At 42.1% G+C, this 13,368-nt stretch overlaps 1 protein-coding gene across 1 annotated transcript; it reads right to left on the bottom strand.

Annotated features, from left to right (window-relative positions):
• Nucleotides 1-564: 564 nt before the first annotated feature.
• On the bottom strand, nt 565-6,996 carry ccnl1a (cyclin L1a). The gene is made up of 10 exons (XM_079564037.1): nt 6,696-6,996; nt 6,385-6,459; nt 5,992-6,101; nt 4,476-4,596; nt 4,325-4,389; nt 2,481-2,580; nt 2,303-2,407; nt 1,972-2,228; nt 1,800-1,898; nt 565-1,724 (listed from the first exon to the last, which is right to left on the bottom strand). The coding sequence occupies exons 1-10, from the start codon at nt 6,933-6,935 to the stop codon at nt 1,292-1,294; spliced, it is 1,605 nt and encodes a 534-aa protein (XP_079420163.1). The 5' UTR covers nt 6,936-6,996; the 3' UTR covers nt 565-1,291.
• Nucleotides 6,997-13,368: the final 6,372 nt, after the last annotated feature.

Genomic DNA, 13,368 nt, shown 5'->3' with positions numbered 1-13,368 from the left:
AGGCTTTACGCAGGTTAAGGAACCAAAATCAACCAAAGTCCAGTCACAACAGATGCGTTTGAGGTTTATTTACACTTGAGAGCAGCTCAGACATTTCTGCTGCCTCTCTGTCGCTGGCACAAAAAAAAGAAAAAAATGCTCAAAAATATAACAAAACTGTTTACACACATATATTCAAATAGAAGTAAAAGTACTGCATGAAAAACCTGCTTACAAAAGAAGTTACTTCAAAAAGTTACTTGAGCAGATCCCCAGCAGGAAGGGCCTGGTTGGTGCTTGGTTGGGAGACCGTTTGGGACCAGGAAGCCTCAGTGAATGTCGTGTGTGGGAGTGGTTGGTGGGGTTGGAGACTAGCTTCCATCAGTCTACCCCTGGGCAGCTGTGACTGCAATAGCATCACCAAGTATGAAGTGAATAGATAATGCAGTGTAAAGCATCAGTGTCCAGAAGAGCGCTACATAAAACCGCTGCATTATGTACTTCAAATATAACTGAGTACTACCTACTGCTGAGACTATCGTTTGTAATGTATGCATGTTTCATAAAAAGAGCTCAAAATCCGGTGGCATAACTCATTTATTACTCAATAAAAATTTGACATGAACTCATGCAGACTAAAACCAGTGTTACAAACTGACATTTGTCCTAAAATATTTTAGTCTGCATCCCCCATCGTAAAAAAAAAAGAAACCAGTTTGCTTTTGAAACTGTACAAAACCGCCTCCGTAACATACAGTCCAAACATAAAAATGATTACGAACACTCTCGGCCACTCCCCTCATGTGCAAACATCATTCCTGAAAGACAATCTTTATTTTTACAATTTTTAAGTTATTTTCCCACTAGACACTTTGCTTTTATAAATCAAAGCATTCACATCGTCTCAGTGGCTTTCACCTCTTGCATCTTTACACTGTAAATAAGTTTATTTTGCCCCTCATTATCTGCATCTTCACATGTTAAACCAGAAACACAATGGTGGAGGAATAGTTACTGATAAAAATGTAGACATAAGGGGGAAAATGTGGGACTGATGTACGTCGCCTTCTGCAGGACAAAGGCCCGTGTCAGCCGCTGTGAGAGCTCACTTTGGGTAAACTTCAGCACCAAGTCAAAGGTAAAGCAACTTTAACATTCAAGATTACTATTGTTAACTGGCTTTACAATAAGCCTCGGTCTTACACCAATGTGAGCATATCCCACAGCAGACTGACATTGTAAGTTATTCAGTAAAGCAGGCACCGCAGACGTCCCATCAGTCCGACCCCTTGTATGTTCAGTAAGTGATTGGTCAGCGGCGGTGGCGGCTGTGTCCTGAGTGGCTGCTGCTGCTGCTGTGGTGTTTGCTCTTGTGGCCTCGCTCCCGGTCTCTCTCGTAAGAGCGAGATCTCTCCCGTTCCCGGCGCTCCCTGTGGCTGCCGCTGCGCTCATGCTTGTGTTTTTTGGACAAGTCCAGGCGCTCGCGGTCTCTGTCCCTCTCCCGCTCCCGCTCTCGGTCCATTTTGATGGGAGTGCGAGAGCGGGAGCGAGTGCGCTTCCTCTTATGACTGGAGCCACTGTTGTTGTGTCGGCTGCTGCTCTTCGAGTCGCTGTTGTGGTGACTGGATTTTGTCTTGAGGTGGGGCAGTAGAGGGGAGGGGGGGTGTCGTCGTGGTGATGGACTCCGGCTGTGAGATCGAGAGCGAGAACGGGAGCTGTAGGTCCCTGAGCGGCTGCGTCTGTAGCTGTGGGCACAACATAGATGTCAGTTTACATACAAAAGGTTTAGGCAGAAATCCTTTTGATAAACATTGACTTACTGTCTACGTGGAGAGCGTGATCTCGACCTGGAGCGCGTTCGAGACCGTGACCGGCTTCCACTGCGACTGTTCCTGCCGAGCTTCCCTTCTTTTCTCAATCTGGGAAACAGGTAGACAAAACGTTAAAATACATATTTAAAATGACACTTCCTGATCAGTGGCGTGTGCTTACCCATTGTGTGGACTTTTTGAGAGCTGGTTTCGACTGTCAGGCTCCTTCTTGATGGTCTTAAGGCCCTGGGAGTTGGGGGACTTGTCCTCTGCTTTTACATTCACATTTGGAGACGAGGGCTTTGATGCCGGAGAGAAGCCTCCCACTGACGTCAATGCAGGCGTCCCGTCCGGGTTCAACCCCTTGGCCTTGAGCTTAGCCTCAGCCAAGAACACCTTCCTCTTCTCCACCTCCTTCTCCAGATGGTCATAGTTGGGCTGGAAATGAATCATCATTTAGTGTCGTCCATTTTCACAAAGGACTTAAGCCAATGCTCAGTGTGTGGCTTTACCTTTTTCCTGGTGTACAGTCTTAATGTGGTGATGCAAATCTCTTTAATCTCTTCTTCACTGGCCCCAAACAGCAGATACCAGTGAGGTCTGGAGGGCAGTGGGATCTGCAGAGGACAGTGATATTAGTCAAATGTTGCACACCGAGCACAGCCATGATTTTGGCGATGGAGAAAGTACCTGCAGAGCACGAGCTGCGAGGTAAATACAGGCACAGGCGATGGTCTCCGCTTGAAACCGCACAAACACATTGGTCCTCAGGCTGTCGTTCATGTAGTTCCTAGAAGAGGCAAAGCACATAGAAACATAGCATCTTCTCACAGACGCTCAAACACTGCCTCTACACTAGTGCAGTTAGGGGCAGCTTTCAAGACATTTCATCCAATGTCGGATTTAAAATATAATCATCTGAAGACCGGAACTACACACTATTTGATCAAATAATTTTACATGTTCAAATTGTAAATTTAGCCCATAGATTTTAGAACGTGCCCATAACTGCAACTTCCGAGTCATTGACATTTGCAAAAACTTCAATAGAAATACTGGCAGTTGTCTATAAACTACTGCCAATAGTTACTGGGTTTAACTTTGTCCATTTCTCTCTGGGGTATCCACGCAGGTCACATAGACGACATGAGAACAAATGCTGCCAACAGCATTAGAACAATGCGGTAAAAAGTGACTGTTCGGAGTCATGCACTGGAGCTGGGAAACATGCACCAACATACATTCAACTAAAACGCAGCTGCCATTTTAGGAACTGAAGGGACGACTTGTTTGCTATACATGCAAAGTACAAAGGCTACGGTCAGGTCTTCAAAAATACTTTTTAAGACATTGAATGTTTAGGCTGAAAGAATTCACTAGAAAAATGAGAAAAAAAGGTTGTGTGTTGATCCAATATGAAAAGATCTACTTATATGAACAGGTCATGAGCTGATTTGGTAACAAAATGAGTGAAGGAATGCGATGACCAACAGTTTCATGTGATGTATGAAAGTGTTTAGGGTCTAACAAATCTATGTTGTTCCCCCAGAGACTTCCCTTCATGCTATGCTGTTCATTCAGTCACTCTCGCTTCACAACATGAGACCAACAAGCCAGGGACTCAAGTGTCTATCTCACTTTAAAATGCCCTGACATGCACCCTGGGTGCCAAGCTAGTGCTACCATAAATACGCCCGTTGAATTCTGACTGCTGTGAGCCTCACAGGTCCTTGGAGGTAAAATGTGACCCGGATCAGCCTGCAAAACAGACATGTCTGGACACCACATCAGATGGGCATGACACAGAATGCTGCTGTTAATGTTACTCAATGTGCTCCCCTGGCTAGTGGCTAATCTTACCTGGATCAATTCTAGTCTAGCTGTGGCTAACATTACATTCAAAAAGTAGTAGCAAGTACCAAAAATACAAATCCTTTTTGGACACCCAAAAGAAAACAAGATGATGTTGGCTGTTGGAAAGGCCCGCCCCCTTCACAGACTCTCGGCATTGGGATTGGCTGTCTGCAGAGCCAGCCAATGGGGGGAGCTTCCTGTGGTCATGTGGTTGGAGGAGGCAGAGTTCAGAGGTTCTTTATGTGACTTACCAGCATGGACTACCCTTTAATCAAAGAGTAGAGAAAAAGGACAAAGTTAAACCGAGTTCTACTGACAGTGCACACATCAAGACTCAACAAGTCAAGCCATGTAAGGGCAGACAAGAGTGAGACATGTAACAGGTTTGTCCTCAAACTAATTTGTCCATCAGAAGAAGAGGATGGAGGGTTAAAATGGGATGGTGTGTCACTGCCGGAGCTGGACCACAAGATTTCAAATGTGTAAGAACAGCAGGTACTTGGGGGTTTCTGCCAGGATCTGTTTAGACACAGACCCCGGAGGAACCATCAAGTTCCCATTCCTTACGCACATCTGAAAACTGTTCCAAGTCCATCTTTAGCTCTGGTCTGAGGTATTTCTTGCAGACATGACAGGTGGTTGCTGTGAGAATGAGCACCAGAGTAAAAGGAGACACCTACCAGGCGGTCTGCACGAGCGTTTGGTTCTTTTCACATTCCAGAACTTGGAGGTACATGACGATGATCTGTCAAAAACAGACAAGGGACCAGAGGTTCTAAGTGTTCCTGTCTAAAAGGAGCCGTGTAAACATTAAAGTAAGACAAACCTTACCTTGTGCGGATGCTTGACATGAACACAGAATCCCAGCTCCTTCAAGACACGCCGTTCCGCTTTGATCACAAGGTTTTTGGTATTTATGTAGTTCTGATCAAGTATCAGTGACGTTGGAGTCCTGGTTTGTGAAGGAACCAGAATAAATATTTCCTTCTTAAAACTGAGAAAAAAGGAAAGTGCTCTTTTGGATGATCTTTCTTTTTTCCTTTTCAACCAACTAAAGAGATTAACTAGCAAGTCTGACAGTGGGGTTTGTGGACTCCTGTGGTTCCAAAATGACTGTTGAAATGAACAGCCTCTGTGCTCCATCACCATGTTCCACAGCTTCAACAGAAATAACCTTCGAGTAACTACATCAGTCTCAACATCAAACCACACCACTCAAACCTGAATCAAAGTAAAACAAATCTGGCAAAAAAGACTAAAAGACTACTACTCTCATCTGAAATATTCACAGCTTACTGTACAGCTGACCTGTTGCATAAAGCTAGATTTAAATTTAACATGCACAAACTTGTAATCACTTCCTGAACAAGATTCTCTCATCTCTGTGAACACTGATGCTGAATAGTTTAAGAAAAAGAAAAAAGATACTCTGCCCTGAACCTTCTCTAGATCAGACTTACACTCCCAGCTTAGACTGCATGCAAACATATTTGTAAATATGTAAACAATAAACATGTGCAGCTTTTGATACACTAAAGCACTTTTCTGCATACTCAATTATAAAGCTAAAAACATGCAACAACTAAATTTCTCCTTCAACATCTGACCCTGCCTGTATTTCTGTAAAAGCCATGGACAACAGTTTGTGAAACTTGGTTTTAAGCACAGACAAACTGCATGGTGAGGGGCAGCCAGAGGAAGGAAAAGACTACTTTACCCAATGCACCGTGGGCTGTCGGACAGAAAGCCCAAGCTTTTGAGCGAACCACAGGAGTCCTCAAGGCGCCCCGGGGCCCGAGACCTTCGGCCAACATGTCATCCCCGATCCCAGCAGCCCGCAGTGCCTCAGACCACGGGCGTCTCCCACAGGAGAGAGAGAGAGAGGTGGGTCTGGGGGAGGAGACAGCCTTGCCTCATGGTTGTCATGCCGACTGCTTCAGATTACGTACCATTCCACATCACCCAGGCTTTGGTAAATGTAGCTGGTCGCTGTTAGTTGGTTGCAAAGGAAAAAAGAACCCAAGTTAATACCAGGGTCTAAACTTTTAACATGAACATTTCAGTCAAGACAGAGGCACAGTCAGAGATTGGGCTTGTGCCAGTCTTGTATTGAGTAGTTGTAAATAAATTGCTTATTTAGACTTGACTTAATACACCACACAACGGTGAACCAGATTTTAAACTGTTAAACTTCAGAGTCTACCAGTCAAGTGGAAACTGAAAAGTGTTTAGAGTACATGAATCAACAGAAGAGCACTTTCACAGTCAAAAACAAAACATATTCCAGTCTTAACAATGTCATTACACTGCTTCAGTTAACATACAACAGGACAGAACAGATACTTACTTTTTGGCTCTCAATTGTCTTAAATGGTGAAACCCATTGATGACATCTCGTATTCGTCGCGGGGCTTCTTCGATCTTGGACGCCAGGTTAACACAAGCCATTGCCACAATCTAAAGAGAACAGAGTTGACAGAGAAAATTAATCTGAAACGAAATAAATGAGTGTTATGCTAAACGTAAACACACATGTTACAGTCATAACATTTCATATTCCACATAGTGTCATTCGTACTTTAAACAAGAGCAGGCTCAGCATTAAATGAGCTGCTATGTGCGGTTGAGTCATAAGAGCAGAACACTGGCCGCGTTGCATATGAACAACATGGCTTCCGCTCGAAACGCAACCACAACGTTAAGCTAAGCTAACAATGACTGTACGCATTGAAGCGCTTACCTCGAAACTATGCTTCACAAAGGATTTGGAGTAGAAGAAACGATGGAAGAGAACCTGGCCGGTTGCCATTGCGACCTGTGGAAAGAAAAAAGGAGCGTTGAGATTAACTGCGGATCTTAAATTGCATTGGCCTTATGTTGCACAAAGGTGCCGCCATTTTCTTAACCACGCCAACGTTTCAAAGCTAACGCAGGCTAAATGCTAACTACCAGGCCTCATATGGTTTAAGCGTACACACTCGTTGTAATGTTATACAAAATCATGATATCACGTCAACATGTGGTATTTTTATGAATTCTGGCGTTATTTACCTGTGGTAGCCTGAGCAAAATGCCCGCAGATTGGATGAGCTCGCATCCTAAAATTCGAAGGTCGGTCTCTGTGGTCAGGTCGAGGCCATCGAGCATCGACGGCGTCGGGGAAAGCTTTTCTTCTGGTATAAGAGAGTTGTCGATAGTGAGGTGCACCTCGGAGTACACTTTGTCGCCGATAAGAATGCCATCGTTATTTGTTGACGCGTTGGAAGATACAGAGAGCGGACCAGCAGCCATCTTCACAGAACAACAGAACAGCGGCTCACGGGAGATCAACGAGGAAGCAGACTGGCAACGCGCTGACGTCACCCACCAGCGTGTCAGCCAGTGTGCCTCCGCGCGGTTATATAGTTCCTCACTTTTTTTTTTTCAAATACAGTAAAGTAAAAGTGTTGTAGAGCTAAACATACAATGGGTATACAAAGACTAAGTTTAGACAGAATAAAATAATCTGATATTACAAGGAAAGTATGCTGGAGGACAAACAAGTGAATAAATATCATCAATCAATAAAAATCAGTTGCCATAGTGGTTGCATTGAGATAGTAAAAACCATAGATAAAAACTCAACACAGCTTAGGGCAGTTCTTGCACAACAGAGAAATACGCGCCTGTGACGTAATTTACGGAAAACCCCTGACTGCTCACAAGCTGCTTACAGAACATATCCATGCGCCACTCTGGGAAATGAAAGCAACAGAGTGTACCTTCCATTCATTTAATTAAACAACACTGTCAAACTTGAGGATTTTTCGTAGGCTATGCGCTAGCTACAAGACATTAACAACGGCATGGCCCAAAAGCACATGCACATTGTACCATCATAACTAATTCTTTTTCTGTTTTATTGCAATTCCTCCATTTCACGCAGTATAAGAAATGGACAGAAGATGACGCCAGAGACCATCACTAAAGGTTATCAATCTCAAGGCGGAGATTCGGCTATCATAATGACATCATGAATATAACAATAACATAAACAAGAAGTGGTTTGTTACAGGACAGGTGTGGCTCATTCATTTAGTATGGAGCATATCGTCTGTTTAACAACACAAATAAGTATAAATTGACATTAAAACAGCCCTTTCCAACAACAACAAAAAATCAAGGATATAGGCCTATTATGAAATTATGAATAATTGATAAAGTACGCAAATGATTGTTAATCGTTTCCTCAAGTCTGTACCTTAAGTGAAAGGCAGCACCTTTCAATACTAAGTCGAGTAGCCTACAGGCCTAGTGATCAAATTTACTGTTTGTCAATTATGTCTCTATTTTATTTTAACCTACTGTATATTTGAACTCTATATTTGCTGCCAGGAATATAGAACTCCACCCACCACTACAGAGTGCCTATTGTTATATTATCATTTGATTTGTCCATTCATTTGGGGCTCCATTTGTATATAGGCACAGTTCCAAACAGCCAAAAGTCACATGACTGAGAATGGCGTAAACATGCTCCTAATGAGCAGACACAGAAAATGCTGTTTTTGCACTAACCTATACTGATTTTGTTTTTGTTTTATTGTATTACAAACAATGAATGAGGAAGCCACAAAATTAAAGTGTTACGAGTTAGTGTTCAAACTCATTCCTGGCATATTTGTAGCATCGCAATTTCTCCACACGGATGTGATAGATGATTCAGGATAGATGATAGATGATTCAGAATAGATGATAGATGATTCAGGATAGATGATAGATGATAGATGATTCAGGATAGATGATAGATGATAGATGATTCAGAATAGATGATAGATGATTCAGGATAGATGATAGATAATAGATGATAGATGATAGATAATAGATGATAGATGATAGATAATAGATGATAGATGATAGATGATTCAGAATAGATGATAGATGACAGATAATAGATGATAGATGATAGATAATAGATGATAGATGATAGATGATTCAGGATAGATGATAGATGATAGATGATTCAGGATAGATGATAGATGATTCAGGATAGATGATAGATGATAGATGATTCAGGATAGATGATAGATGATTCAGGATAGATGATAGATGATTCAGGATAGATGATAGATGATTCAAGATAGATGATATATAATAGATGATAGATGATACAGGATAGATGATAGATGATTCAGGATAGATGATAGATAGTAGATGATTCAGGATAGATGATAGATGATTCAGGATAGATGATTCAGGATAGATGATAGATGATTCAGGATAGATGATAGATGATAGATGATTCAGGATAGATGATAGATGATTCAGGATAGATGATAGATGATTCAGGATAGATGATAGATGATAGATGATTCAGGATAGATGATAGATGATTCAGGATAGATGATAGATGATTGATGATAGATGATTCAGGATAGATGATACATGATAGATGATTCAGGATAGATGATAGAATGTAATAATAATTCTATTTATTGGTTGACAGTGTGTGAGTTTACTACTTTTTGGTAAGGGATGGCAAGTTTGCTTGGTTAGCACCGCTGATCATGATCAGACTCCTGTTGTAGTACATAAAACTTGGATCTGTGTTGGGTGAAGTCATACTCTTTCTCAAGTTCCTCTTGGGTTACAGAGGATCTAAAGGGGGTTGGAAATGCTCCTGCTCTGTTAGTAATCTCAGTGATCAGGAGGAGATATGCAGGCCATTTATAATTAAGGTACAACATGAACAGTATTGTAAATTGAAGTGCTCATATCAATAACGTGTGACCTTCATGAGCTTTCTAAAGGAGCGTGATGTAATACTTAACACCTACGAGCCTGGCCCCCATCCCTCACGCAGATACCACCACCGCGAGAACACTGAGCATTCTTTCTCCGTTGCCCGGGTGACACACATTATGGCGTGTGGGAGGACTCGCGGGACCACGGGATTCCGGAGCGACCATAAACCACAGAGCAGCCGAGTAACAGGGGGATTAGTCCTTCACACACTCCACTCCCAGATACAAGTGTTTACGAGCAACACGCTGCCATTCCCCCGGGACGTGTGCGCGCTCCTGTCCCGCTCCAAGCATCGCTGTGAGGAGGGTAGAGCTCTCTCTGTGGCATATGACTCAGTCGTATTCATCAAAGCTGAATAAGCGAGTTGAAATATCAGAAAGGTTTTTATATGATGTTGTGTTGAAGGCATTGATGTTTCAGATCGCCAAATGCTGTTAAAGGGCACAGTCGTATTGATCATTTCAAGGAGGAAATTAAGGGGCAATAACAAACACAATTCAATAAAGGCATCTAATGTACAAGATCTCATGGAACATTAAACGGGGAAAAAAGGGGGCTCACATGCCTTTTCAAATGTAGTAGCCTATTCAATAAATCGGACAAAAGATGGCGCTGTCAACCCACCACTTCAGAGAGGAAGAAGTTAGATCAGTGGTTCTCTGCAGGTATTGAGACCTAAAAGTGGGTCACGAGTCAATTTGGAGCATTTATTTCAATACTTACATACTTTAACCCCTTAACTCCCACCTGAACGGATCCCATTTTCTCCAGTTTTGGCTTTGCCCTAATCAAAAAGCTTCTTGGGGAAAGAAGCACCAAAGCAGCCACAAAAAATTAGAAGAAACAAGGATGTAAATGCAACAAAAATGTGACAAAAATTCAACAAAAAAGTGACAAAAACTCAACAAAGATGTGACAAAAATGTGACAAAAACTCAACCAAAATGTGACAAAACAACAACAAAAAGTGACAACAATATTTGTTTTTTTACAAAAACTCCATAAAAACCATAAAAAAGGTCACACAACACAGCAACAACGCGAGGAAAAAGATCAGTTTTGTGGGTCTTAGCTTTCAAATGAGGTGTTACACAGGCCTATAGCCTATAAAGAGGACAGAAGGCATTCGGTTTAGGCGGGTGGTAAGAGGTTAAAAGTACAAAAACTACCTGAGTCAAGTTGTTTTACAATATTTTGAACAAATGACCCAGTTGAGATTCAGCTGCTTTAGGTCAACTGTGGGTTTATGGATTTCTTCGGCAGTAGGCCTACTTCAGTCATAATGCTACTTTAGACTTTCTCCAATTTAATAAGAGATAATGTCATTTAAAGGAATAGTTCACAGTTTTTCCATACTGAGATATGTTCTTACCTGATCTTAGACGAGTTGGTGCGTACCTGTCTGGTCTTTGTGCGTGCCCTCTGTCACGCAAAAAGAGAAAAGAGGTTGTTAGCATTTGGCCTCTGGCAATGTATTCCTATGGCTCCAAATGGGGTGAAGTTGGAAGCGACCACGCTCCTCCACGGGCACGCACAAAGACCAGACAGGTACGTATCAACTCGTCTAAGCTCAGGTAAGAACATATCTCAGTATGGAAAAACTGTGAACTATTCCTTTAATCTTAATGCATTATGGTGCTTTTTCTCGTTTAGACATGGTTTAGACATAATTTAGTCTGATTTTTGGCCGATCTGTGGTGGAAGGTGAGGTCAAATACTTGGGATGTCCTTGGTGTGAAAGTTTAGAGAACCACTAGTCTTTTATTAATTACTCTAAACCATTAAAGTTCTAATTATGATTTAAAATGATTTTGTTTGTCATGTATGCACACAGCCCCACAGTATTATCTTCCCACAAGTTCTCTGTCTACTCTCTCAGACGTGCCATGGGGCTTGTCGTCCGACACTGTCGTGCACAAGGAACAACTTCGGGTCAAAGGCTACAAAACACAAGCAAAGAGCTCCCGGTCAAACACGCAGAGAGAGGAGACAAACCAGAAAGAACCACTGAGACAGAAAACACAGACTTCACAACGCCACAGTCACAAGCTCTGAATTCCAGAAGAGATTAGAATTTTGGCACAGGAAAACACCCAATAAGACTGAACAGAATTGCAAAAACAAACATAATTGTTTATAACTAATTTTCCACTACAATAGCACCCTCTGCTGGTGCCATTGGTCTCTGCAGCCCAATGCCTGTGAGGACAGAGACAAAAGTTACTTATTTTTAGAGCCTGTGTCGGACTTGGACATTTTCATAGATTTTTTTTTTACAACATGATCATCTGAATCTTTCATTGCGCACACAACTATTAACCTCTTAACTCCCACCTGAACGGATCCCATTTTCTCCAGTTTGGCTTTACCCTAATCAAAAAGCTTCTTGGGGAAAAAAGCACAAAAATAGCCACAAAAAATGAGAATAAAACAAAGATGTAAACGCATAAAAAATTTGACAAAAATTCAACAAAAATGTGACAAAAATTCAGCAAAAATTCAACAAAAATTCAACAAAAATTCAACAAAAGTGTGACAAAAACTCAACAAAAAAAATGACAAAAAAGAGACAAAAAGAGACAAAAAACCCAACCAAAAAGTGACAAAAATTCAACAAAAATGTCACAAAAACTCAACATCAATCAAATCAAAAGGTGACACAACACAGCAACAACGCGAGGAAAAAGATCCGTTTTTTTGGGTGTTAGCTTTCAAATGAGGTGTTACGCAGCCAAAAGAGGACAGAATGCATTTGGTTTAGGCGGGTGGTAAGAGGTTCATAACACATCTGATTACAGGTGCACAATACAGCACGCTCACAGGCAAATCCACAGCCCATGTGCACTGAAGTCTTTTGGCAACATTATGGTCTTATGATCAATTCTGTGACTGTAACAGCACCTGGTTGGAGAAGGTTTTTTTTTTGTTAAATGGTACAGGAGTGGAAACCATTGATTATTACTGCTTTTTCCAGCGTGGTTCATAAACATAAACTATATTGATAAATGTCACCTTAAAGGGGCTAGATGCAAGCTAGCCATTTTATGCTCACTACTGCCACCTCAGGTCGTACGTTAACTGTACTTTCTATATTAAGCTTGTGCATGACGGCACTTCGGACCCGAATAAACACCTTTTTGAGTGACAGTGCAGGATTTTAGAGGCAGTTGTGGTGAACAGGTCTGAGCTCATTCTACACATTAGGACATGGCTGGAACATGTAGGGGGAGGGAAATACGCTGACAGAAAAGACAAAGGGAGAGAGGGATATTGTACATCCAATTACACAATGGAGATAGTTTTTTTTTTTCACTCAAACTACAATATCCCACTCTCCCTTCGCCTTTTCTGTCAGCGTAGTATTTACTCTCCAAGACAATTAATAACTTGAAAAAATTGCAACTTGCTACGACACCTGCAGTTGCACTTATGGCCTCTAGGGGCAAGAGTTACTTAGTACTGCTTTAAGTGAGGGGAGCTTTAAGGGAAGGCCCCCCTGTTCAATGCATACAACTATATATAAAACATGTTGCACCAAGATGCGCCCCAGAAGTTTGTGCTACACCCCTGATTCTAACAAAATAACAAATGATTTAGTCTTCTCTCTGCATTTTAATGGAATCGCGCTCATTGAGAACACATCGCGGCCCACAGAGATTCGCAAAAGCGTGACATCATCTGGTGCGGCGTCTGTGGAGACAATCAGCTCACAATCGATGTCCTTCAGCAGCATGACGCGCTCCCACTGGTGCGAGCACGGAAAAGCATCACTCAGCCCTGACACGCTCACGCACGTCGCACAATGGTCACGCGGTGGACACAAGGTCAGTGCGCAAACACCGGAAAAAGGCCTCACAGCTCACACACACACCAGATTCTTTTGAAGATCTAATGTGTTCGCATTTGGTGAGGCCATTCTTTTATATGAAGTTCTTTACTCA

Source organism: Gobius niger, assembly GCF_951799975.1.
Source record: "Gobius niger genome assembly, chromosome: 1".
Classification (NCBI taxonomy): domain Eukaryota; kingdom Metazoa; phylum Chordata; class Actinopteri; order Gobiiformes; family Gobiidae; genus Gobius; species Gobius niger.
The sequence above is the reverse complement of the archived record's forward strand: the minus strand, read 5'-3'. Positions and strand labels throughout refer to the sequence as shown.

What these genes read in the sequence shown, in the direction of transcription:
- ccnl1a (XM_079564037.1), bottom strand. Translation starts at nt 6,935, where the DNA reads ATGGCTGCTGGTCCGCTCTCTGTATCTTCCAACGCGTCAACAAATAAC. An exon ending in TTGTGAAGCATAGTTTCGAG is followed by an intron (nt 6,102 to 6,384) that starts GTAAGCGCTTCA and finishes TGTTCTCTTTAG; the next exon opens with ATTGTGGCAATGGCTTGTGT. An exon ending in GACTGTACACCAGGAAAAAG is followed by an intron (nt 2,229 to 2,302) that starts GTAAAGCCACAC and finishes ATTCATTTCCAG; the next exon opens with CCCAACTATGACCATCTGGA.